At 49.1% G+C, this 27,412-nt stretch overlaps 1 protein-coding gene across 3 annotated transcripts in view; it reads right to left on the reverse strand.

Moving 5' to 3' along the window:
- The window catches only part of ZNF276 (zinc finger protein 276), a 33,422-nt gene extending 13,779 nt beyond the window's left edge, over positions 1-19,643 (reverse strand). The window contains exons 1-6 of one of the 3 annotated variants that reach the window (XM_063945943.1): positions 19,410-19,643; positions 18,142-18,451; positions 17,050-17,090; positions 15,583-16,011; positions 15,219-15,384; positions 14,777-14,860 (exon numbers count right to left, since the gene is read on the reverse strand). In XM_063945943.1, coding sequence (XP_063802013.1) covers positions 14,777-14,860; positions 15,219-15,384; positions 15,583-16,011; positions 17,050-17,090; positions 18,142-18,451; positions 19,410-19,524 — 1,145 coding nt within the window. In that variant the 5' untranslated portion in view covers positions 19,525-19,643. The remainder of the gene's footprint in view (positions 1-14,776; positions 14,861-15,218; positions 15,385-15,582; positions 16,012-17,049; positions 17,091-18,141; positions 18,452-19,409) is intronic. The other 2 variants (XM_063945945.1, XM_063945944.1) reach the window with 2 other exon arrangements.
- Between the last annotated feature and the right edge of the window lie 7,769 nt (positions 19,644-27,412).

Below are 27,412 nucleotides of genomic sequence, written 5' to 3' on the forward strand. Positions count from 1 at the left end.
CTGTTTTCCGACACTTTTTATCTCCAAGTCATGGGAACGGCCATGGGAACCAGGTTTGCGCCCGGTTATGCCAATCTCTATATGGGAATGGTCGAAGACCGCCTAGTATGGGGAGGCGCACACCTGGTTTTCTATGGCCGTTACATAGACGATCTATTCTTTATTTGGGATGGGGATTCACAGTCTGCACTCAATTTTGTCACTTTTCTTAATACCAACTTATTTAATTTAACCTTCACTCACTCCTATCACCCCACACATATTTCCTTCCTGAATGTGACCCTTGACATTATTGAAGGCCAGATCCAAACTTCTAACCACATCAAAGAAGTAGGAAGTAATGCTTACCTACATTACAAAAGTGCTCACTATATGCCATGGAAAACCAACATTCCAAAAGGCCAACTTATGCGCATAATAAGAAATTGTTCATCTGATACTGTTTTTCAAAATCAAGCCTCCGATATGTTGATAGCCTTTGAGAACAGAGGCTATCCAAAAGAGCTACTATGTAGAGCTTTAGAGGAAGTAAATAAAATGGATAGGAACCAACTTCTCCAAACGAAACCTAAAACTAAACAAAAATCTCAACAAAATGAATTATCTTTTATTTCCACCTTTAACAACTGTTCTAATGAAATTAAACAAATAATCAACAGTAATTATAACATTCTTAGATATGACACCATCTTGAAGGACCTCTTACCATCCAAACCTCAGTTTATTTAAAAAAAAAAAACGATCCTTGGGCTCTTATTTGGCCCCTAGCTATATAAAAAAACCTCCGTCAAGAATACAATTGATGTCCAAAAATGTGAGTCCCTGGTTTCCAAAACAAACAGGTTTTTATAAATGTAATAACAACAAATGCATTACCTGTAAACATGCACTAAATAAAACCACTAAATTACCCAATACAATTACTGAGAGAGACATTACCATTACCAGCTTTGTCACCTGTGACACAAATTGGGTAATATATGTCCTAATTTGTGGATGCAATTTATTATATGTGGGTCGGACCACAAGGTCACTAAAAACTCGTTTTACCGAACACAGGAGAAATATCCTGAACCGATTAACTAATCATAGCATCCCAAGGCATTTCACCAAATATCACCAGGGGAACCCCGAAAGTTTAAAAATCATAGGCCTCGAACACATCCCTATTACTAAAAGAGGAGGAGACAGATTTGGGAAACTCTGTAAGCAAGAAATTTACTGGACCTTTCAATTAAATTCTTTACATCCCGAAGGTCTTAATGAAGCACTAGAACTTAACACCATACTGTGAACTACCCCTTCTGCTGATATAACATAGTACCTTGGAAAAAGATTTAAAATTATAAAGATAAATCAAAAATAACAACCATAATAATGATAATAATTAAAATAACAATAATAACTACAATATAGCTAACCATCTCTTCCCAGTCACTGAATAATATCTATTAGTATTAGAAATTAATCGACACACAATCAGAATTAAGCACTTTACATTTTTATTGATTAGCACTCTATGAAAGTATATATAAATCGAATAAATAGATAGGAATAATAATAATAGAAATAATAATATTAAAATTGAATATATAGATATGATATATTAATACACCAAAATAAACATAAATAAAATATAAATATAAATAAAAATATAAAAAATAAATAACAAAAAATAAAACTTAACACTAATAAAAATAATAGTAATAATAATACTAAAAATAAAAATATAAATAAAAAATGTACATAAGAATGTTATTAGTAACATTGCACTAAATCACCAATTAATTAAGAAATTTTGGATTGGATGGACCTAATAATTGATAGCGAATTTGATCTCCCTGGATATACTCTATAATCATGCAAAATATAGTAATTCTTCCTCTCTCCGTTATTTCATCTGAACTAATAAACACATTTATAATGCAGGTATTTTTCCAACATATGGTTCTAGTTTTTATTCTATAAAAAATGCTCCCTATAGTTTATATACTGTAATACATAGGAACTACTTAAAAGGAACCATGATCACACATATAATTTGGTAAAAAAGTTTTATTTATATTCCGTCCGGTTGCTAGGTGACTGAGTTAGTTTATTTACACACAATGTTTTGATTGGACCTTAGAGACCCGTGACCATGCTCACGTGACCAACAACAGTCCGTTCACGTGACTCTGACGCGATACATCTGACCTAATGATCACCTCTGGCCGGATGGTTTCACAAGGTAAAACTATATGCAGTACCATTCGACGAGCGATTCCCGTCACGTGACCGGCAAACGTCCGATCACGTGACCGGAAGATAACATATAATCTTAATCACGTGATCGGCAAATACCCGATCACGTGACGGAACAGCATGCGTTCCAATCTCAAACCATTAATAAACCTTAACACGACTTCCTCATTAGACTAGTCATGTGACTTCCACATGACTGATTAACAAATCCCTATTGGAGAAAACTCAATTAGAGATCACATGACCAGAAATAGAATAAGAATTAAATGAATAAAAATAACCAGTTCTCTCGTCTCCAGTTTCGTTTTTACTAATTATGTATATATATAGACTCTCTATTATGAGTATTTACACTAGATTTGTTCTGGTATCATATTATTAACATGTTTAGAATAACAATTAAATCTCAGCTGTTTGCAATGATTACATCACTTCCCCTATAAAAGGGTGACCACTCTCAATGTCACATCACCTTTGAAAAAGTTGCCTGGAGCAACGAAACGCGTTAGGCCAAGACCTGTGTGGACACTTGCTGACCTGCACTTTCATCAAGCCACCTCTTACAGTCAGGACCCTGCACCTTTTCATCTCCGTGAACCAGGACCCTTACAGGCATTGCCTTTTGCCAACCATTTCCACAGGAGAGTCCATCCAATGGAACACGGAGTTCCGAGTGAACTGTGAACCAGGACCCAAACAATTGTCGCCGTTGCCATACGGACTTTGCACTATATGGGAACCTCTTTAAACGGAACACAGATGTGGTAACAACATCCACTCGGATGAACTATTATTTTTCTCTATCGTCCTAGTGGATGCTGGGGTTCCTGAAAGGACCATGGGGAATAGCGGCTCCGCAGGAGACAGGGCACAAAAAGTAAAGCTTTAGGATCAGGTGGTGTGCACTGGCTCCTCCCCCTATGACCCTCCTCCATGCCTCAGTTAGATTTTTGTGCCCGGCCGAGAAGGGTGCAATCTAGGTGGCTCTCCTAAAGAGCTGCTTAGAAAAGTTTAGCTTAGGTTTTTTATTTTACAGTGAGTCCTGCTGGCAACAGGATCACTGCAACGAGGGACTTAGGGGAGAAGAAGTGAACTCACCTGCGTGCAGGATGGATTGGCTTCTTTGGCTACTGGACATTAGCTCCAGAGGGACGATCACAGGTACAGCCTGGATGGTCACCGGAGCCTCGCCGCCGGCCCCCTTGCAGATGCTGAAACAAGAAGAAGGTCCAGAATCGGCGGCATGAAGACTCCTCAGTCTTCTTAAGGTAGCGCACAGCACTGCAGCTGTGCGCCATTTCCTCTCAGCACACTTCACACGGCAGTCACTGAGGGTGCAGGGCGCTGGGAGGGGGGCGCCCTGGGAGGCAATGAAAACCTATTTTTGGCTAAAAATACCTCACATATAGCCTCCGGGGGCTATATGGAGATATTTAACCCCTGCCAGAATCCGTTAAGAGCGGGAGACGAGGCCGCCGAAAAAGGGGCGGGGCCTATCTCCTCAGCACACAGCGCCATTTTCCCTCACAGAAAGGCTGGAGGGAAGGCTCCCAGGCTCTCCCCTGCACTGCACTACAGAAACAGGGTTAAAACAGAGAGGGGGGGCACTAATTTGGTGTTAGAAATATATAAAAAAGATGCTATAAGGGAAAACACTTATATAAGGTTGTCCCTATATAATTATAGCGTTTTTGGTGTGTGCTGGCAAACTCTCCCTCTGTCTCTCCAAAGGGCTAGTAGGTCCTGTCCTCTATCAGAGCATTCCCTGTGTGTGTGCTGTGTGTCGGTACGTGTGTGTCGACATGTATGAGGACGATGTTGGTGAGGAGGCGGAGCAATTGCCTGTAATGGTGATGTCACTCTCTAGGGAGTCGACACCGGAATGGATGGCTTATTTAGGGAATTACGTGATAATGTCAACACGCGCCAAGGTCGGTTGACGACATGAGACGGCCGACAAACAATTAGTACCGGTCCAGACGTCTCAAAAACACCGTCAGGGGTTTTAAAACGCCCGTTTACTTTAGTCGGTCGACACAGACACAGACAGGGACACTGAATCCAGTGTCGACGGTGAATAAACAAACGTATTCCTTATTAGGGCCACACGTTAAGGGCAATGAAGGAGGTGTTACATATTTCTGATACTACAAGTACCACAAAAGAGGGTATTATGTGGGATGTGAAAAAACTACCGTAGTTTTTCCTGAATCAGATAAATTAAATGAAGTGTGTGATGATGCGTGGGTTCCCCCCGATAGAAAATATGGGCGGTATACCCTTTCCCGCCAGAAGTTAGGGCGCGTTGGGAAACACCCCTTAGGGTGGATAAGGCGCTCACACGCTTATCAGAACAAGTGGCGGTACCGTCTATAGATAGGGCCGTCCTCAAGGAGCCAGCTGACAGGAGGCTGGAAAATATCATAAAAAGTATATACACACATACTGGTGTTATACTGCGACCAGCGATCGCCTCAGCCTGGATGTGCAGAGCTGGGGTGGCTTGGTCGGATTCCCTGACTAAAAATATTGATACCCTTGACAGGGACAGTATTTTATTGACTATAGAGCATTTAAGGATGCATTTCTATATATGCGAGATGCACAGAGGGATATTTGCACTCTGGCATCAAGAGTAAGTGCGATGTCCATATCTGCCAGAAGATGTTTATGGACACGACAGTGGTCAGGTGATGCAGATTCCAAACGGCACAAAGGTGTATTGCCGTATAAAGGAAGAGGAGTTATTTGGGGTCGGTCCATCGGACCTGGTGGCCACGGCAACTGCTGGAAAATCCACCGTTTTTACCCTAAGTCACATCTCTGCAGAAAAAGACACCGTCTTTTCAGCTTCAGTCCTTTCGTCCCTATAAGAGTCATATCTGCCCAGGGATAGAGGAAAGGGAAGAAGACTGCAGCAGGCAGCCCATTCCCAGGAACAGAAGCGTTCCACCGCTTCTGACAAGCTCTCAGCATGACGCTGAGACCGTACAGGACCCCTGGATCCTACAAGTAGTATCCCAGGGGTACAGATTGGAATGTCGAGACGTTTCCCCTGCGCAGGCTCCTGAAGTCTGCTTTACCAAGGTCTCCCTCCGACAAGGAGGCAGTATGGGAAACAATTCACGAGCTGTATTCCCAGCAGGTGATAATTAAATTACCCCTCCTACAACAAGAAAAGGGGTATTATTCCACACTATATTGTGGTACTGAAGCCAGAAGGCTAGGTGAGACCTATTCTAAATCTAAAAAAATTTGAACACTTACAAAGGTTCAAATCAAGATGGAGTCACTCAGAGCAGTGATAACGAACCGGGAAGAAGGGGACTATATGGTGTCCCGAGACATCAGGGATGCTTACCTCCATGTCCCAAATTTGCCCTTATCACTAAGGGTACCTCAGGTTCGTGGTACAGAACTGTCACTATCAGTTTCAGACGCTGCCGTTTGGATTGTCCACGGCACCCCGGGTCTTTACCAAGGTAATGGCCGAAATGATGGTTCTTCTTCGAAGAAAAGGCGTCTTAATTATCCCTTACTTGGACGATCTCCTGATAAGGGCAAAGTCCAGGGAACAGTTGGAGGTCGGAGTAGCACTATCTCGGATACTGTTACAACAGCAGGGGTGGATTCTAAATATTCCAAAATCGCAGCTGATCCCGACAACAAGTCTCCTGTGCTTAGGGATGATTCTGGACACAGTCCAGAAAAAGGTGTTTCTCCCGGAAGAGAAAGCCAGGGAGTTATCCGAGCTAGTCAGGAACCTCCTAAAATCAGTGCATCATTGCACAAGGGCCATGGTAAAAAAATGGTGACTTCCTTCGAAGCAATTCCAGTCGGCAGATTTCATGCAAGAACTTTTCAGTGGGATCTGCTGGACAAATGGTCCGGATCGCATCTTCAGATGCATCAGCGGATAACCCTATATCCAAGGACAAGGGTGTCTCTCCTGTGGTGGTTACAGAGTGCTCATCTTCTAGAGGGCCGCAGATTCGGCATTCAGTTTTGGATGTTGGTGACCACGGAGGCCAGCCCGAGAGGCTGGGGAGCAGTCACACAAGGAAAAAATTTCCAGGGAGTGTGATCAAGTCTGGAGATTTTTCTCCACATAAATATACTGGAGCTAAGGGCAATTTACAATGCTCTAAGCTTAGCAAGACCTCTGCTTCAAGGTCAGCCGGTATTGATCCAGTGGGATAAAACATCACGGCAGTCGCCCACGTAAATAGACAGGGCGGCACAAGAAGCAGGAGGGCAGTGGCAAAAACTGCAAGGACTTTTCGCTGGGCGGAAAATCATGTGATAGCACTGTCAGCAGTGTTTCATTCCGGGAATGGAAACTGGGAAGCAGACTTCCTCAGTAGGCACGACCTCCACCCGGCAGAGTGGGAACTTCATGGGGAAGTTTTCCACATGATTGTAAACCGTTGGGAATTACCAAAGGTGGACATGATGGCGTCCCGTCTGAACAAAAAACGGGACAGGTATTGCGCCAGGTTAAGAGACCCTCAGGCAATAGCTGTGGACGTTCTGGTAACACCGTGGGTGTACCAGTCGGTGTATGTGTTCCATCCTCTGCTTTTCATACCTAAGGTACTGAGAATTATAAGACGTAGAGGAGTAAGAACTATACTCATGGCTCCGGATTGGCCAAGAAGGACTTGGTACCCGGAACTTCAAGAGATGCTCACAGAGGACTTATGGCCTCTGCCGCTAAGAAGGGACTTGTTTCAGCAAGTACCATGTCTGTTCCAAGACTTACCGCGGCTGCGTTTGACGGCATGGCGGTGGAACGCCGGATCCTAAGGGAAAAGGCATTCAGGAAGAGGTCATTCCTACCCTGGTCAAAGCCAGAAAGGAGGTGACCGCACAACATTATCACCACATGTGGCGAAAATATGTTGCGTGGTGTGAGGCCAGGAAGGCCCCACGAAGAAATTTCAACTCGGTCGATTCCTGCATTTCCTGCAAACAGGAGTGTCTATGGGCCTCAAATTGGGGTCCATTAAGGTTCAAATTTCGGCCCTGTCGATTTTTCTTCCAGAAAGAATTGGCTTCAGTTCCTGAAGTCCAGAAGTTTGTCAAGGGAGTATTGCATATACAACCCCCTTTTGTGCCTCCAGTGGCACTGTGGGATCTCAACGTAGTTCTGGGATTCCTCAAAACACATTGGTTTAAAACCAGTCAAATCTGTGGATTTGAAGCATCTCACATGAAAAGTGAACATGCTCTTGGACCTGGCCTGGACCAGGCGAGTGTCAAATTGGTGGGTTTTTTTCTCAAAAAAAAAAAAAAGCCCATATCTGTTTGTCCATTCGGACAGGGCAGAGCTGCGGACTCGTCCCCAGTTCTCTCCCTAAGGTGGTGTCAGTGTTTCACCTGAACCAGCTTATTGTGGTGTCTTGCGCCTACTAGGGACTTGGAGGACTCCAAGTTGCTAGATGTGGTCAGGGCCCTGAAAATATAGGTTCCAGGACGGCTGGAGTCAGGAAAACTGACTTGCTGTTATCCTGTATGCACCCAACAAACTGGGTGCTCTTGCTTCTAAGCAGACTTTTGCTAGTTGGATGTGTAATACAATTCAGCTTGCACATTCTGTGGCAGGCCTGCCACAGCCAAAATATGTAAATGCCCATTCCACAAGGAAGGTGGGCTCATCTTGGGCGGCTGCCCGAGGGGTCTCGGCTTTACAACTTTGCCGAGCGGCTATTTAGTCAGGGGCAAACACGTTTGTAAAATCCTACAAATTTGATACCCTGGCTAAGGAGGACCTGGAGTTCTCTCATTCGGTGCTGCAGAGTCATCCGCACTCTCCCGCCCGTTTGGGAGCTTTGGTATAATCCCCATGGTCCTTTCAGGAACCCCAGCATCCACTAGGACGATAGAGAAAATAAGAATTTACTTACCGATAATTCTATTTCTCGGAGTCCGTAGTGGATGCTGGGCGCCCATCCCAAGTGCGGATTATCTGCATTACTTGTACATAGTTACAAAAATCGGGTTATTATTTGTTGTGAGCCATCTTTTCAGAGGCTCCGCTGTTATCATACTGTTAACTGGGTTCAGATCACAGGTTGTACAGTGTGATTGGTGTGGCTGGTATGAGTCTTACCCGGGATTCATAAATCCTTCCTTATTGTGTACGCTCGTCCGGGCACAGTATCCTAACTGAGGCTTGGAGGAGGGTCATAGGGGGAGGAGCCAGTGCACACCACCTGATCCTAAAGCTTTACTTTTTGTGCCCTGTCTCCTGCGGAGCCGCTATTCCCCATGGTCCTTTCAGGAACCCCAGCATCCACTACGGACTCAGAGAAATAGAATTATCGGTAAGTAAATTCTTATTATTTGGTCCATATACTTGACTGTTTATTTGTTGGTCATAAAATATGCTGATGTGTGCAAAATATACCAGTTAGTGTCAGTATTTACAAATTCTAGTCCACCAGGTTCTTTGTGACATAGTGTTACAGGTGTAAACATAACTGCCTTAATTTTATTATATTTTACTGTTTTATATAAAAAAACAAGTTATTATTAAATACTTATTTTTATTTTAAATACATATTGTGTCAAAAAGCGCTGTATTTACATCTTTTCTCTTGTTATCCAAAGGGTTTAACTACCCCTATTTATTCAGCTGCTAGGAAAAACATACTCATAACAGCGCCTATATATATACTTGTTATATATACCTTTCCACCATCCCAGCAAGCTTGTGTGCCACAGCCATAAAGGGAAGAAGGAAAACCACATAGCGTATACCCCAGTACACGGGCATTGCGCCTTGTGCTGGTCACACGTATTGTCTGTGGAACGTCACAGCATGAGCACAACAGAACACCTCTCAGAAACACATGTAAAATAAGAATTTACTTACCGATAATTCTATTTCTCGGAGTCCGTAGTGGATGCTGGGGTTCCTGAAAGGACCATGGGGAATAGCGGCTCCGCAGGAGACAGGGCACAAAAAAGTAAAGCTTTTACCAGATCAGGTGGTGTGCACTGGCTCCTCCCCCTATGACCCTCCTCCAGACTCCAGTTAGGTACTGTGCCCGGACGAGCGTACACAATAAGGGAGGCAATTTGAATCCCGGGTAAGACTCATACCAGCCACACCAATCACACCGTACAACTTGTGATCTAAACCCAGTTAACAGTATGATAACAGAAAGAGCCTCTTAAAGATGGCTCCTTAACAATATAACCCGAATTTGTTAACAATAACTATGTACAGTATTGCAGATAATCCGCACTTGGGATGGGCGCCCAGCATCCACTACGGACTCCGAGAAATAGAATTATCGGTAAGTAAATTCTTATTTTCTCTATCGTCCTAAGTGGATGCTGGGGTTCCTGAAAGGACCATGGGGATTATACCAAAGCTCCCAAACGGGCGGGAGAGTGCGGATGACTCTGCAGCACCGAATGAGAGAATTCCAAGTCCTCTTTTGCCAGGGTATCAAATTTGTAGAATTTTACAAACGTGTTTTCCCCCGACCACGTAGCTGCTCGGCAGAATTGTAATGCCGAGACCCCTCGGGCAGCCGCCCAAGATGAGCCCACCTTCCTTGTGGAATGGGCCTTAACAGATTTAGGCTGTGGCAGGCCTGCCACAGAATGAGCAAGTTGAATTGTGTTACAAATCCAACGAGCAATCGTCTGCTTAGAAGCAGGGGCACCCAACTTGTTGGGTGCATATAGTATCAACAGCGAGTCAGATTTTCTGACTTCAGCCGTCCTTGAAATGTATATTTTTAAGGCTCTGACAACGTCCAACAACTTGGAGTCCTCCAAGTCGCCAGTGGCCGCAGGCACCACAATAGGTTGGTTCAGGTGAAACGCTGATACCACCTTAGGGAGAAAATGCGGACGAGTCCTCAGTTCTGCCCTATCCGAATGGAAGATTAGATAAGGGCTTTTATAAGATAAAGCCGCCAATTCAGATACTCTCCTGGCGGAAGCCAGGGCCAGTAACATAGTCACTTTCCATGTGAGATATTTAAAATCCACCTTTTTCAATGGTTCAAACCAATGGGATTTGAGGAAATCTAAAACTACATTTAGATCCCACGGTGCCACCGGAGGCAACACAGGAGGCTGTATATGCAGTACTCCTTTAACAAAAGTCTGTACCTCAGGAACTGAGGCCAATTCTTTTTGGAAGAATATTGACAGGGCCGAAATTTGAACCTTAATAGATCTCAATTTGAGACCCATAGACAATCCTGATTGTAGGAAATGTAGGAAACGACCCAGTTGAAATTCCTCCGTCGGAACACTCCGATCCTCGCACCACGCGACATATTTTCGCCAAATGCGGTGATAATGTTTCGCGGTGACTTCCTTCCTTGCCTTAATCAAGGTAGGAATGACTTCTTCTGGAATGCCTTTCCCTTTTAGGATCTGGCGTTCAACCGCCATGCCGTCAAACGCAGCCGCGGTAAGTCTTGAAAGAGACAGGGACCCTGTTGTAGCAGGTCCCTTCTCAGAAGTAGAGGGCACGGGTCGTCCGTGACCAACTCTTGAAGTTCCGGGTACCAAGTCCTTCTTGGCCAATCCGGAGCCACTAGTATTGTTCTTACTCCTCTTCACCGTATAATCTTCAATACCTTTGGTATGAGAGGCAGAGGAGGAAACACATATACTGATTTGTACACCCAAGGTGTTACCAGTGCGTCCACAGCTATTGCCTGTGGATCTCTTGACCTGGCGCAATACTTGTCCAGTTTCTTGTTGAGGCAAGACGCCATCATGTCTACCATTGGTCTTTCCCAACAGTTTATTAGCATGTGGAAGACTTCTGGATGAAGACCCCACTCTCCCGGGTGAATATCGTGTCTGCTGAGGAAGTCTGCTTCCCAGTTGTCCACGCCCGGGAAGAACACTGCTGACAGTGCTATTACGTGATTTTCCGCCCAGCGAAGAATCTTGGCAGCTTCTGCCATTGCACTCCTGCTTCTTGTGCCGCCCTGTCTGTTTACATGGGCGACCGCCGTGATGTTGTCCGACTGAATCAACACCGGTTTTCCTTGCAGGAGTGGTTCCGCCTGGCTTAGAGCATTTTAGATTGCTCTTAGTACCAGAATGTTTATGTGAAGAGACTTTTCCAGGTTCGTCCATACCCCCTGGAAGTTTCTTCCTTGTGTGACTGCTCCCCAGCCTCTCAGGCTGGCGTCCGTGGTCACCAGGATCAAATCCTGTATGCCGAATCTGCGGCCCTCCAATAGATGAGCCTTTTGCAACCACCACAGAAGATATACCCTTGTCCTTGGCGACAGGGTTATTCGCAGGTGCATCTGAGGATGCGACCCTGACCATTTGTCCAACAGATCCCTTTGGAAAATTCTTGCATGGAATCTGCCGAATGGAATTGCTTCGTAAAAAGCCACCATTTTTCCCAGGACTCTTGTGCATTGATGTACAGACACCTTTCCTGGTTTTAGGAGGTTCCTGACAGGTCGGATAACTCCTTGGCTTTTTCCTCGGGAAGAAAAACCTTTTTCTGAACCGTGTCCAGAATCATCCCTAGGAACAGCAGACGTATCGTCGGAAAACAGCTGCGATTCCTGGAATATTTAGAATCCAGTCGTGCCGTCGAAGAACTACTTTAGATAGTGCTCTTCCGACCTCCAACTGTTCTCTGGAACTTGCCCTTTTTAGGTCGTGCAAGTAAGGGATAATTTAGATGCCTTTTTTCTTTGAAGAAACATCTTTTCGGCCATTACCTTGGTAAAAAGGCCCGGGGTGCCGTGGATAATTCAAACGGCATCGTCTGAAACTGATATTGACAGTTCTGTACCACGAACCAGAGGTACCCTTGATGAGAAGGACAAAATTTGGACATGGAGGTAATCCTTGATGTCCAGGGACACCATATAGTCCCCTTTTTTCCGGTTCGCTATCACTGCTCTGAGTGACTTTATCTCGATTTGAACCTTTTATGTAAGTGTTCAAAACATTTTAGATTTAGACTATGTGTCACCAAGCCGTCTGGCTTCAGTACCACCATATAGTGTGGAAAAATAATACCCTTTTCCTTGTCGTAGGAGGGGTACTTTGATTATCACCTGCTGGATATACAGCTTGTGAATTGTTTCCAATGCTGCCTCCCTGTCGGAGGGAGCCGTTGGTAAAGCAGACTTCAGGAACCTGCGAGGAGAAGATGTCTCGACTCTCCAATCTTTACCCCTGGGATAATACTCGTACGATCTAGGGGTCAACTTGCGAGTGATCCCACTGCGCCCTGAGACTCTTGAGACTACCCCCCCACCTTGAGTCCGCTTGCACGGCCCCAGCGTCATGCTGAGGACTTGGCAGACGCGGTGGAGGGCTTCTTTTCCTGGGAAAGGGCTGCCTGCTGCAGTCTACTTCCCTTACCTCTATGTCTGGGCAGATATGACTGGCCTTTTGCCTGCATGCCCTCATGGGAAAGGAAAGATTGAGGCTGAAAAGACGGTGTCTTTTTTAGCTGAGATGTAACTTGGGGTAAAAAAGGTTGGATTTCCCAGCTGTTGCTGTGGTCCCCAGGTCCGATGGACCGACCCCCAAATAACTCCTTCCCTTTATACAGCAATACTTCCATCTGCCGTATGGGATCTGTATCACCTGACCACTGTCGTGTCCCTGACATCTTCTGGGAGATATGGACAACGCACTTATCTTGATGCCAGAGAGCAAATATCCCTCTGTGCATCTCACATACATATATATAGAATGCATCCTATTAAATGCTCTACATGAATAAAATATTTTCAGTCAGGGAATCCGACCAAGCCAACCCAGCACTGCATCTCCAGGCTGATGGCGATCGCTGGTCGCAGTATAACCACCGTATGTGTGTATATACTTTTTAGGATATTTTTCCAGCTTCCTATCAGCTGGCTCCTTGAGGGCGGCCGTATCTGGAGACGGTAACGCCACTTGATAAGCGTGTGAGCGCCTTATCACCCTAAGGGGTGTTTCCCAACGTACCCTAATTTCTGGCGGGAAAGGGTATAACGCCAATATTTGCTATCGGGGTAACCCTACGCATCCTCACACACTTCATTTTATTTTATCTGATTCAGGAAAAACTACAGGTAGTTTTTTCACTCCCACATAATACCCTTTCTTGTGGTACTTGTAGTATCAGAAACACGTAACACCTCCTTCATTGCCCTTAACGTGTGGCCCTAATGAGAAATACGTTTGTTTATTCACCGTCGACACTGTATTCAGTGTCCGTGTCTGTGTCTGTGTCGACCGACTGAGGTAAATGGGCGTTTTTAAAACCCCTGACGGTGTTTCTGAGACGCCTGGACCGGTCCTAATAGATTGTCGGCCGTCTCATGTCGTCAACCGACCTTGCAGCGTGTTGACATTCTCACGTAATTCTCTAAATAAGCCATCCATTCCGGTGTCGACTCCCTAGAGAGTGACATCACCATTACAGGCAATTTCTCCGCCTCCTCACCAACATCGTCCTCATACATGTCGACACACACGTACCGACACATAGCACACACACCGGGAATGCTCTGACAGAGGACAGGACCCACTAGCCCTTTGGGGAGACAGAGGGAGAGTCTGCCAGCACACACCAAAAACGCTATAATTATATAGGGACAACCTTATATAAGTGTTTCTCCCTTATAGCATCTTTTATATATATACAATATCGCCAAAATCAGTGCCCCCCCTCTCTGTTTTAACCCTGTTTCTGTAGTGCAGTGCAGGGGAGAGCCTGGGAGCCTTCTCTCCAGCTTTTCTGTGAGAGAAAATGGCGCTGTGTGCTGAGGAGATAGGCCCCGCCCCTTTTTCGGCGGGCTCGTCTCCCGCTATTTTTGAAGTTAGGCAGGGGTTAAATATCTCCATATAGCCTCTGTGGGCTATATGTGAGGTATTTTTTGCCTCTAATAAGGTTTTTATTTGCCTCTCAGAGCGCCCCCCCCAGCGCTCTGCACCCTCAGTGACTGTTGTGTGAAGTGTGCTGAGAGGAAAATGGCGCACAGCTGCAGTGCTGTGCGCTACCTTTATGAAGACTCAGGAGTCTTCAGCCGCCGATTTTGGACCTCTTCTCTCTTCAGCGTCTGCAAGGGGGCCGGCGGCGCGGCTCCGGTGACCATCCAGGCTGTACCTGTGATCGTCCCTCTGGAGCTAGTGTCCAGTAGCCAAGCAGCAAATCCACTCTGCACGCAGGTGAGTTCACTACTTCTCCCCTAAGTCCCTCGTTGCAGTGATCCTGTTGCCAGCAGGACTCACTGTAAAGTAAAAAACCTAAGCTAAACTTTCTCTAAGCAGCTCTTTAGGAGAGCCACCTAGATTGCACCCTTCTCGTTCGGGCACAAAATCTAACTGGAGTCTGGAGGAGGGTCATAGGGGGAGGAGCCAGTGCACACCACCTGATCTGGTAAAAGCTTTACTTTTTTGTGCCCTGTCTCCTGCGGAGCCGCTATTCCCCATGGTCCTTTCAGGAACCCCAGCATCCACTTAGGACGATAGAGAAATAAGCGTTATGATAATAATATTATAAAACATTAGGTTTAAGGTTTACCTCTTTTCTGGGTAGGGTTCAAAGGAGTCGTCTGAGGACAGCAGGTCTCCCCTCTCCTCCCCGTCATCTCTGCTCTGGGAATCACTATGTAAAAGAAAGCCATCCCTCAGACATCTTCCCTTGACCAGGCTAAAGGGCCCTACAAGCGATTTGGGCAATTTGAACAATGAACGATTTTTCTGCAACAATTTTTTAGCATACACACTGAACGATTTGACATTGCAAACATCGATATCGTCCAAATTGGCTTGCAATGATAAACGATGATAGACCAGTGGTGAACGACTGCGGGGACGCACATTGTTTATCATCGGTGCCTCTACACTGAACGATATAGCGTTCATTTTTGAACGATATCGTCCATATCGTTAATAAATATCTACCAGTGTGGAGGGCCCCTTACCCCCCGGTGTGGCAGTCACACACACAAGGCAATCCTCACCCGTCTGACAGCTCGTTGCCCTCCGCCTTCCTGAGATCAGTACTGGTGGGAGATGCTCGGCCACTTGCTGCGCGTCTCCTGTGACAGTGCGTCTCCTGTGATAGCAGCTCGTTGCCCGTCGTCTTCCCGAGATCAGTACAGGTGGGAGATGCTCGGCCACTTGCTGCTTGAGGAAAAGACAATACGTTAAACGTCAGTGTCTCCTGTGACAGCGGCTCGCTGGCTCCTGCATCTATGGGCAATTAGGCTGAGAGTGGTCATCTATGGAACCCGAAGAAGAAAGTTTAGATGCAGAGCACGTTTATCACTTAGTTCTCTGACTCTGTTATGAAAGCCACGAGAGTCAGCGCTGAGTATATCTCACCATGTACGGAGTCCGGCTCAGGACACAGCGGCGCTGCAGACTCCAGGAGCTGATCCGGTGAACTGCTCCGGGCAGGAGGATCACCTGCCCTGCCGATATCAGGAACAGAAGTTGTGGCGGCGTCCATTGTGTCTGGTAGGCTGCATTCCAAGGGAAGGATGTCCGTATCTGTGCTGACTGTGTGGATCCCGTTACCACTGGGCACCTTTGGAGGGTCTGCATCTCGCTGGGCATCAGGAGTGGTGCAGTCAGAGTCTGTTTCCATAACGTAGTCATGCCCTTGACCACATCCCCACACTGCCTGAATGATGCCACAGTACTGCCTGGATAGCACCCGCTGCAAGCTGGGTACGGATGAGCAGCCGCCAGCGTGGCTATGGGTCCAGCTTACCAGGCTATGTAGGCATTCAGGGCTGGAGGTGATCAGATCTGGAAGTAGAAGCTGTGTCAGACCGGTGGCATGGAAAGAGTCACACACATTAAACTTGCAGAGAGGTTTTCTATATGCAGTAATGTTGTATGGTTTGTGCTCATTGGGGTTTCCGCCTCCCCTCACTACCTGTAACTGCGTAATGGTCACATGTTTTACAATCCGTGCGGGATTATGGGGAGGGTGTGTGTTCGTTTAGGGATAGACAACATGCGGCACAACAGCTGCTATGCAACAGCTACACAAGCAAGCTTAACCCGCCATAGGGGGTCATTCTGACCTCATCGTAGCTGCATGTCAGGCCCGACCCCACCGCACAAGTACAAAAGCATCGCCGCTTTTGTACTTGTAGAGTAACTCCCAGCCAGCGCAGCTCCTGCGTGTGACGTCAAGCAGCCGCTGCAGCCCGGCCCAGTACCCTCGCCCCCCCCCCCACAGTACGGCCACTCCTGTGTTGGTCGGACCGCGCCCCGAAACCGGCGGCCAAATGCCGCACCCCCCACCCCCGCTCAGCGACCGCCTCTGCCTGTCAATCAGGCAGAGGCGGTCGCTAGGCAACAACGGCCATCTGGCATACGCCGGCGCTGCATGTGCAGTTCCGACCCGATCGCACTGCTGCGAAAAACTGCAGCATGCGATGGGGTCGGAATGACCCCCATAGTTTTGCTGCTTGGGCATGCTAAAACCATGGAAGGACATGCTGGGATGTGTAGTACACAAGCGGTCGGAATGTCACAGGTTGCCTAGCCCTGTGTTCGTAAAATATCGTCTGTGCTGGTTGGGCAGTTTGAAATAATGATAGAAACAGCAGCTGGCCTGTAACTTCCACATAGAGTAATGGCCTCCGATATATCGCATTGCCATCAGCTGCTTAGTTTCCAATGTTTGCCTGACGTTGTTGGCGTTAGTTATGAGGGGCGTGTACTATCACACAGACGCAGGGGTGCATGACGCAGGTCACGGTTAGGCTGTAAGAATGAGTAAATAAGGGATCTCTTTAGCAGATGGGTCTGTGCAATATTCCACCAACAACTTACCTGAACACGGACCTGTGGTGACACCTTCAGGACTGTGCGTTCTGCCGGGGAAACACAAGGTTACACAATGAGAAACGCTGAGCATTATGGGTACAGAGATGATACTGACTATTCCAGCTACATGTATTACTACTGCAGCACTGCTTCACTTCACTCTCAATACATCCTTCACCCCAACCGGGTGGCCGTAGAATTGGGCAGTTCTTAACCACTTGCCTGGCATGGTGGCATCAGAAGCGACCAGTCAGATAAACAGTGTCAGCAGCGGCATGGAAATTCCCTCCGCTGCTGATGTCAGAGGGACCGGAAGGTCGCTCTGCCTCCCCCTGCACCCTCTCCCTGTGTCTGCCGTGCTGCCGATCATTGCTGACCCCCCCCCCCCCCCCATCCAGCAGCTGCAGACAATGGCAGCCGCTGGGAAAGTGTAAAATAACTCCTCCCCCCCCCCCTTCCCAAGCCACCCACAGACCCCCCCCCCCCCCCCACTGTGTACCTGGCAGCTGTCTTGGGGATAAAAAGGAACATTGAGATAGTCACCGATGTTCCAATGTTACCGCTTTTCCCGACCAATGTCCTGCATTGCGTGCGCACAGCTAAATGCGAATATTCCTCCATATAGAGTTGTACCGGTATCTGCAGTCGTCATCACTTAAGGGGGATATCCAATTTCATCCGATCCCATGTGTTATTGTGGCTCCGGTGACCGCTTATCACGGACTATGTTTCGGGTGTCCATCAGGGTGGGGGTAGCCCGCTGCGTCGGGGCTAATAGGATAGCTCCCGGTTATACACTTACCCGTGGTCATCGACCGTTAGTAATTGGATACCCCCCTTACTGTTTGTTACTATTTGGTATAGGATCCCCCAATCAATTTCCTCGGGGTAAGTGCACGGAATAAAACACAATGGGCCTGATGCAAAGCTGGAAGTAAATCAGGCGTAGGCTGCTCTGAAGAAGCAAGCATGGAAAACGCATATATTCATCTACATGTCTGCGTTCAGTACGGAAATGACTCCTGCCCTCTATATAGCATGCATATGCCCACCCCACCACCCAGCCATCACCCACCCCACCACCCGGCCGTCACCCACCCCATCATGTTGCTGTGAGGAGTGGTTGGAGAGATGTTGACTCTTTGGATGAAGGTCCTTAGCACGCTGCGACACTTGTAGAACTGGGTGTGGCAGTCCTTGCACACAAACTGGGGCAGCCTGGGATCCTGGCGGACCGACACTCCAACCAGCTGATGAAAGTCGGCAAAGAAAACCTGGTCCGTACGTCTCTGCTTCTCCGAGCTCCGACAGGTAACCGGTACCTTACCAAAGGCCTGGCGCAGGCTGCGGGAGGAGAATTTCCCATGGCACAGCCGGCAGTAACCAGTGCTTAAGGGCCTTCCAATACCTGTGCGGAAATACATAGAAATAAGTACAATCCGTCTGTATTCTGTTTACTGTACGCCAGGAGAAGGGACGTAGAAAGTTTGGGAAATCTAGAAGGCTGCGGTTAGCATAATAAAACTGCATTTATACACTTCTCTTTGTAATGGATCAGTGACTAAGTCTATGGTGGCTTCTCATTAACGGGCCTGAAGAACGAGTTTCCGCATGTACTATGTAATGGGCCCATTTATCACTAGTGCCATAATGCAGTGGTGCAGGCGCCCTCCCAAGAGCTAAGTCCAAAACTGCCGCTACTTATTAATGTGTGACCGTTAGCGAACTGCAGCAATACTGAGCTGCCATGTTATCTGCCGCAGCTCGCAGTGACTTGGATACATACAGTTAGCAACGTGGGGCCACTGGGTCCTAATAATAAGGTTCCTGTAACGCATAGATTCCACATGGGGGTGGGGGGGTCATGATTAATAAGAGGGGGGCAGCAGCTCTGGAAATGAACCCCAGAGCTGCTGCAGAACCTGCTCTGCGAACACAGGCCACAGCTGCTGCAAAACCTGCTCTGCGAATAATGGCCACAGCTGCTGCAGAACCTGCTCTGCGATACAGGCCACAGCTGCTGCAGAACCTACTCTGCGAATAATGGCCACAGCTGCTGCAGAACCTGCTCTGCAAATGAACCCCCAGAGCTGCTGCACAACCTTCTCTGCAAATAATGGGCACAGCTGCTGCAGAACCTGCTCTGCAAATAATGGGCACAGCTGCTGCAGAACCTGCTCTGCGAATAGTGGGCACAGCTGTTGCAGAAGCTGCTCTGCGAGTAATGGCCACAGCTGCTGCAGAACCTGCTCTGCAAATGAACCCCAGAGCTGCTTCAGAGCATGTTCTGCAAATGAACCCCACATTTGCTGCAGAACGTGCTCTGCTGCAGCCCCGCCTGGGGGTGCTGGCTGCACGGCTCTCACCTGCTGCCGGCTCCAAGGTCGGCGGCGGCTTCAGGGCAGCGACCACCTCCTTGGGGACGCTCCGGGAGGTCTTACGGTGACAGGCCGTGCTCTGGCCGCGCCTGTCCCGCTTCATCCCGCGGCCTCACCCCCCCAGCGGGAGCCTGGAAGCCGCCATTCAGCCCGAGGCCTGAGCTCAGCAGCAGCGGCGGTAATGGGAGCAGGGCTGGCGGACATGTCTCCCCCTAGCGGCCGGGGAAAGTCACTACAGAGGCCGCAGCATGTGTGTGACCTGTAGTATGTGCAGCCAGGGGTAATGCACCTTTTACCTCACGAGGAGGGATTATACCGCCTATTTATCAAGCTCTATAGTCTGTGGTCACTTTAGTCAGGCAGAAACTGGATTTCCCTCAGGATTTAGGTGATATATATATATATATATATATATATATATATATATATACTAGGCGATTCATTGCGCCCTACGGGCGCTCTTCACAACGTCGAAAGGGGCTACGCCCCCTTAACCCCTGCACGCCTTGCTGGGGTTCAATATTTGTATGAGTATTACCTGCATTCCTAGGTTTGTTAGTGGTTAAATATTGCACGACGAAAGGGCTTCAGATGGTGAAGGGGTTGTAGGCCCTTGCGACGGCGTTAACGGTGCCTGCAGGGCACGATGTACAGAATGTAGCGGTGTGCGGGTGCTGGTGGGGGGGGGGGGGGGGGGGCGGATGAGGCAGGGAGTATGTAGATGCTGCGGGTGGAGGGGGAGGTGGATGCAGGTGGGGGGTGGGTGCAGGACCTATAACTATATGATTGTATGTGTAACAATATATAGGACACGGATAAGGATGTATGTGATATAGACATACCCGCATGAAGAGGTATACGGTGTCATTAGACACAGAGAGGGAGTGCTGGTACAATGCGGAACAGAGGCAGCTGTGTCCTCTCTCTACACCGTACCATCCTTCAGGTGTAGCAACGCGGACATGTTGCGCACGCAATGTCTCCACGCGGCCGCAGGTGCACCAGTCCCCTCTGCATGCGCTATGTGCGTGCCCCCCTCCGGTGCAGTAGGAGGAGGGTGCGCAGGCTGGTGCTGCTCCCAGGGCCAATGGGCATTGACAGCACGGTCATGTGCTCGGTGCTGGGCTTGCGCCCTGCACTTGCCGAGTGAGGGATAGGGAGGAGGCGGCACAGCGGAGCATCACCAATATACCGGTAACTATGGGGGGCACCGCAGTTTTTATGGGGCTCCTGTCCTCCTGGTGAGGGTTTGTCAGGGAGGTATCAAGGAGCCGGTGGTATGGACCGTGTATGGGACGCAGAGGGGTAGGGAGAGGATACAGAGACGCAGGGCGGTAGGGAGAGGATACAGAGACACGGGGCGGTACGGAGGGAACAGAGACGCAGGGCGGTAGGGAGGGGATACAGAGACGCGGGGCGGTAGGGGAGGGGATACAGAGATGCAGGGCGGTAGGGAGGGTATAGAGAGACGCGGGGCGATAGGGAGGGGATACAGAGACGCGGGGTGGTAGGGAGGGGATACAGAGACACGGGGGTGGTAGGGTGGGGATACAGAGACGCGGGGCGGTAGGGAGGGGATACAGAGACGCGGGCGGTAGGGAGGGGATAGAGAGACGCGGGTGGTAGGGAGGGGATAGAGAAACGCAGGGCGGTAGGGAGGGGATAGAGAGAAGCGGGGCGGTAAGGTGGGGATACAGAGGCGTAGGGAGGAGGGGATACAGAGACATGGGGCCTTAGGGAGGGGAAAGAGAGACGCGGGGCGGTAGGGAGGGGAAAGAGAGATGCGGGGCGGTAGGGAGGGGAAAGAGAGACGCGGGGCGTTAGGGAGGGGATAGAGAGACGCAGGGTGGTAGGGAGTGGATACAAAGACGTGGGGCGATAGGGAGGGGACAGAGAAACACGGGGCGGTAGGGATGGGACAGAGAGACGCAGGGCGGTAGGGAGGGGACAGAGAGACGCGGGGCGGTAGGGAGTGGATACAGAGATGTGGGGCGGTAGGGAGGGGACAGAGAGACGCGGGTGGTAGAGGCGGGGCGGTAGGGAGGGGATATAGAGACGCGGGGCGGTAGGGAGGGGACAGAGAGACGCGGGGCGGTAGGGAGGGGACAGAGAGACGCGGGCGGTAGGGAGGGTACAGAGAGACACGGGGCGGTTGGGAGGGGATAGAGATACGCGGGGCGGTAGGGAGGGGACAGAGAGACGCGGCCGGTAGGGAGGGGACAGGGAGACGCGGGGCGGTAGGGAGGGGACAGAGAGACGTGGGAGGGAGGGGACAGAGAGACGCGGGGCGGTTGGGAGGGGATAGAGAGACGCGGGCGGTAGGGAGGGGAAAGAGACGCGGGGCGGTTGGGAGGGGATAGAGACACGCGGGGCGGTAGGTAGGGGACAGAGACGCGGGGCGGTTGGGAGGGGAGAGAGAGACGCGGGGCGGTAGGGAGGGGATACAGAGACGCGGGGCGGTAGGGAGGGGACAGAGAGACACGGGGCGGTTGGGAGGGGATAGAGTGACGCGGGGCGGTAGGGAGGGGACAGAGAGACGCGGCCGGTAGGGAGGGGACAGGGAGACGCGGGGCGGTAGGGAGGGGGCAGAGACGCGGGGCGGTAGGGAGGGGACAGAGAGACGCGGGCGGTAGGGAGGGGACAGAGAGACGCGGGGCAGTTGGGAGGGGATAGAGAGACGCGGGCGGTAGGGAGGGGAGAGACGCGGGGCGGTTGGGAGGGGATAGAGAGACGCGGGGCGGTAGGTAGGGGAAAGAGACGCGGGGCGGTAGGGAGGGGACAGAGAGACGCGGCCGGTAGGGAGGGGACAGGGAGACGCGGGGCGGTAGGGAGGGGGCAGAGACGCGGGGCGGTTGGGAGGGGACAGAGAGACGCGGGCGGTAGGGAGGGGACAGAGAGACGCGGGGCAGTTGGGAGGGGATAGAGAGACGCGGGCGGTAGGGAGGGGAGAGACGCGGGGCGGTTGGGAGGGGATAGAGAGACGCGGGGCGGTAGGTAGGGGAAAGAGACGCGGGGCGGTTGGGAGGGGATAGAGAGACGCGGGGCGGTAGGGAGGGTCCCCAGTGAGGAAGCTGATGAAGAAAGGGGGGGAAGTAGTGGAGGGGGTGGAGTTGTGTAAAGTGGTGACCAGACATAGATACAGTGGGTAGGATGGGCGGAGGGACTCACCGTTGGGGCTGTGGGTGGCTGCTGCAGGCTGTGAAATAGTTCAGTATCCAGAGGCGTCACCAGGTGTGGGAGAGCAGTCTGTACTATGACATTTCCTTAGTCAGATTTGCTGGGGGGGGGGAGGGGAAGGGGTGTGACATGGACAGGCAGCAGGAGCAGAGACTTGCTGCACATGTGGTTGGCGGGCTCTGTGACTCCGCCCACCGCTGTGACTCCGCCCAGCGTTACAGGCACAGAGTCACAGACTTGAGCAAATATATAGGAGATATATATATATATATATATATATATATATATATGTATATATATATATATACGGCCCTAACCAAAATGATGCCCTAGGCAAGATATTGGCTGGTGCCCCCTAGCACCACCGCTAGTTCCACCTCTGACCCTGCACCCCTTTCCCAGCACCATCACCCCTCACCCATAGCAGTCCTTATTTTGGTGTTCCCACCCCCTATATTTTAAACAGGAACATTGCGCACATCTGGCACACAACCCAAAAAGGGGTGTGTTTTTGCTGGCAAGGGGCATGGCCACACAATAGTGCCCCCAGTTCAAATTATGCCACACAGTAGTGCAACTTTATTCACAATTTATCAAGTGATACTGTTCCTAATTCATGTTACATCACACAGTAGAACCACTTTACCTTATATACGTTACTCCTCACAGTAGTGTCCCTTATTCACATTACATCACACTGAATTGCTCCTTATGCACATTACACCACACCATATTGCTCTTTATTCATACTAGATCACACAGTAATGCCGTTTCTATATGTTACGCCACACAGTAGAGCATCTCATCCACATAATGCCACACATTAGTAATGCATTTATACACATAGGCCCTCATTCCGAGTTGTTCGCTCGTTCTTTTTCATCGCATCGCAGTGAAAATCCGCTTAGTACGCATGCGCAATGTTCGCACTGCGACTGCGCCAAGTAACTTTACTATGAAGAAAGTATTTTTACTCACGGCTTTTTCTTCGCTCCGGCGATCGTAATGTGATTGACAGGAAATGGGTGTTACTGGGCGGAAACACGGCGTTTCAGGGGCGTGTGGCTGAAAACGCTACCGTTTCCGGAAAAAACGCAGGAGTGGCCGGGGAAACGGTGGGAGTGCCTGGGCGAACGCTGGGTGTGTTTGTGACGTCAACCAGGAACGACAAGCACTGAAATGATCGCACAGGCAGAGTAAGTCTGGAGCTACTCTGAAACTGCTAAGTAGTTAGTAATCGCAATATTGCGAATACATCGGTCGCAATTTTAAGAAGCTAAGATTCACTCCCAGTAGGCGGTGGCTTAGCGTGTGTAACTCTGCTAAATTCGCCTTGCGACCGATCAACTCGGAATGAGGGCCATAATACCACACAGTAATGCCCCTTACATATATGACACACATTATTAATGTCCTTATAAGCATAATGCGCCTTACATATTATGCCAACCTTTATTAATGCCCTTATACACATAATGTCCCTTACACATATGCTGCACATTATTAATGCATTTATACACATGACACTTATTGCCCCTTACACATATGCCGAACACTATTACACAACCAACCCACTCACACAAACACAGCACTCACACGGCCGCTAACACTGTGACCTCTGCTTGGATACAGATGTGTCCTCATAAATCTTGCCTCAGTGCGCCATGCAGCAGGAGATGCCAGGCGTAAATCAGCTGGCACCTCTGCTAATGGCAGGTGCCTATTTTTGATGAAAATGCATTTTATTTGCATTGCTATGTGGCTAGGATGCACAAGCAGCTTCTGCTGATTAAAATGATATGCGACATGCCTACATACTGTGTGAGACTGTGGCTGTGGCTGCATCTGCATATTAAATGCTACACACAGAATATAGGCATGCCGCATATCATTTTAATCATCAGAAGATGCTGATGCCCCTAGCTATGCCAAATTCACTAGGCAGTTGCCTAGTTTGCCTATGCCTAGGACCGGCTCTGTATGTATGTATGTATGTATGTATATATATATATATATATATATATCATTAAATATATAGGGGCCCATTTACCAATGATATTGCGCTTGCAGTGCAATCCTGGGCGATAATATCGCGCCCATATCGCATTGGGTTGTGCAATCATATTGGGTGTATGTATCACCTGGCGCAGGCGTGAGTGTGGTGCCAGGGCTGCTGCGCATGAAAGGTCAGGGTAATATGCCATGCACAACGGCCATTTCCGCCAGAGGGTTCCCCCGGAACTACATCCACCGATGTGTATCCCATAGCATACTTAGCTGCTCTCCCGGAATAGCCAAGAGACTCCCGAAAATTGGGTGGCCACCCGGAAAAGTTAGAAGTCTCCCGGCCACCAGCCGCACCCCCGCACTCCCTGGGGAAACACTGAAGTATCCCCTGCAGCAGAGATGCCGATGATGTGATTTGTGTCATTGTGACTCCGCCCCCACAATGATGTGATCTCACGGTCACGCCCCCTGCTCCACCACATTACGCCTCCCTTTGCCGCACCACACCCCCTGAGCCGGCCTGGCTGCCTCCTCCCGGAAGACTCGAGGCAGCCAGAATGACGGCATCGATGACCCATAGGCTATCGCTATGAAAAGATAGCTGCGAGGTCCAATATCGGTAAATATTGGTAAATCTGGCAGTTTCATATCCCACATAGAAACCTATGGGGAAGGTGGCTGCAGCCGGCAATGGAGGGATCGCATCAGGTATCAGATATACTTACTGCGATCCCATCCTTCCTACGTTCCAGGGATGCTTAATATTTCCGGCTACCCCCAAAAACAGGTATTGTCAGGGACATAGGCGCAAATATTGTTTGATAAATAGGCCCCGTAGATATTTCCTGCTTTCACGTACCGCTGTCCCTGCATAATGTATGGGAGAGCTGCAATTATTAAGCTCCTAAAAGTTTTCAGAGCTGGAGGTATATCATTTACTAATGCTCGATTTTGGGCTTTTGGTGATTTTGAATTCAATTTTGCAATGTGGAGATTTACTAAAAGCAAAATAGAATGTAAAATCAAATATACAACAACATACCATTCAAAACTGATCACATTCACTTGTGACTAATGGGCCCTACACATTTGTCGATCCACCGCCGAGCTGCCCGACGACGTATACGGCCGACTGGTGACCCGGCGGCTGGGGGGGCAGTGACGGGGGGAGTGAAGTTTCTTCACTCCCCCCGTCACCCGGCTCCATAGCAGTGCAGGCAAATATGGACGAAATCGTCCATATTGGCCTGCATGCACAGCCGACAGGGCACCAGCGATGAACGAGTGCGAGGCCGCGCATCATTCATCACTGGAGCCTCCACACTCAAAGATATGAACAAGGGCCCTCATTCCGAGTTGTCCGCTCGCAAGGCGATTTTAGCAGAGTTGCTCACGCTAAGCCGCCGCCTACTGGGAGTGAATCTTAGCATCTTAAAATTGCGAACGATGTATTCGCAATATTGCGATTACAAACTACTTAGCAGTTTCAGAGTAGCTCCACACTTACTCGGCATCTGCGATCAGTTCAGTGCTTGTCGTTCCTGGTTTGACGTCACAAACACACCCAGTGTTCGCCCAGACACTCCCCCGTTTCCCCGGCCACTCCTGCGTTTTTTCCGGAAACGGTAGCGTTTTTTCCCGCACGCCCATAAAACAGCCTGTTTCCGCCCAGTAACACCCATTTCCTGTCAATCACACTACGATCGCCGGAGCGATGAAAAAGCCGTGAGTAAAAATACTATCTCCATTGTAAAATTACTTGGCGCAGTCGCAGTGCGAATATTGCGCATGCGTACTAAGCGGAATTTCACTGCGATGCGATGAAAAATACCGAGCGAACGACTCGGAATGAGGGCCGATATCTCGTAAATTAATGAACGAGATCGTTCATATCTTTGAGTATTATCTGCCAGTGTGTAGGGCCTATTAGATATTTCCGGAGACACCTAATTACTGGGAATAATAGTATGTACTCTGTAACCCAGTTTATCCATTTTTCTATTAGAAATATTTACAATCTGGAGACATGGAACCAACTTTCTTATGTACATAAACCAGTCACCACTATTATACAGGTGACTGCAGACACCTGACGACTGTTCGATTTTCACTTTGCGATTTTCCCCTGAACTCCCCGGAGCCCAACACCACTGATTTTGACTATGTGCGATTTTGGCTTATGTGAGATTTTGACTATCTCATTATAATAGTGGGAAGACATTACAGGGTTGGGGGGGGGGGGGGGGGGTCTTTTTCGACTGGCAGCCATTTTAAAACAGTGCATTTCTACTTTATGGCTGTGCACTGTGGTTTTTTTTTGTTTTTTTTTACAGGTACCCCATGGATTCTACATGGACAGGAGGACAGAGGGGCTGCGTGGGACACTAGGTAGGTGTGTGTGTGTGTGTGTGTGTGTGTGTGTGTGTGTGTGTGTGTGTGTGTGTGTGTGTGTGTGTGTGTGTGTGTGTGTGTGTGTGATTCTACATGGACCGGAGGACAGAGGGGCTGCGTGGGACACTAGGTAGGTAAGTATGTGTGCGTGTGTGTGTGTGTGATTCTACATGGACCGGAGGACAGAGGGGCTGCGTGGGACACTAGGTAGGTAAGTATGTGTGCGTGTGTGTGTGTGTTAATAAACTTTTACCTTCACGGTGTGTGTGTTTTGTTTATTGGGGGGGTATTTATTTTGTTGTGGAACTACAGGTACCAGTGGGACCTTTAATTCTCCGCATGCTGGTACTTGTGGTTCTCCAAGTACCAGCATGCAGGGGAGGCTTGCTGGGACTTGTAGTTCCACAGCAAAAGAC

This window comes from Pseudophryne corroboree, chromosome 11 (genome assembly GCF_028390025.1).
Source record: "Pseudophryne corroboree isolate aPseCor3 chromosome 11, aPseCor3.hap2, whole genome shotgun sequence".
NCBI lineage: Eukaryota > Metazoa > Chordata > Amphibia > Anura > Myobatrachidae > Pseudophryne > Pseudophryne corroboree.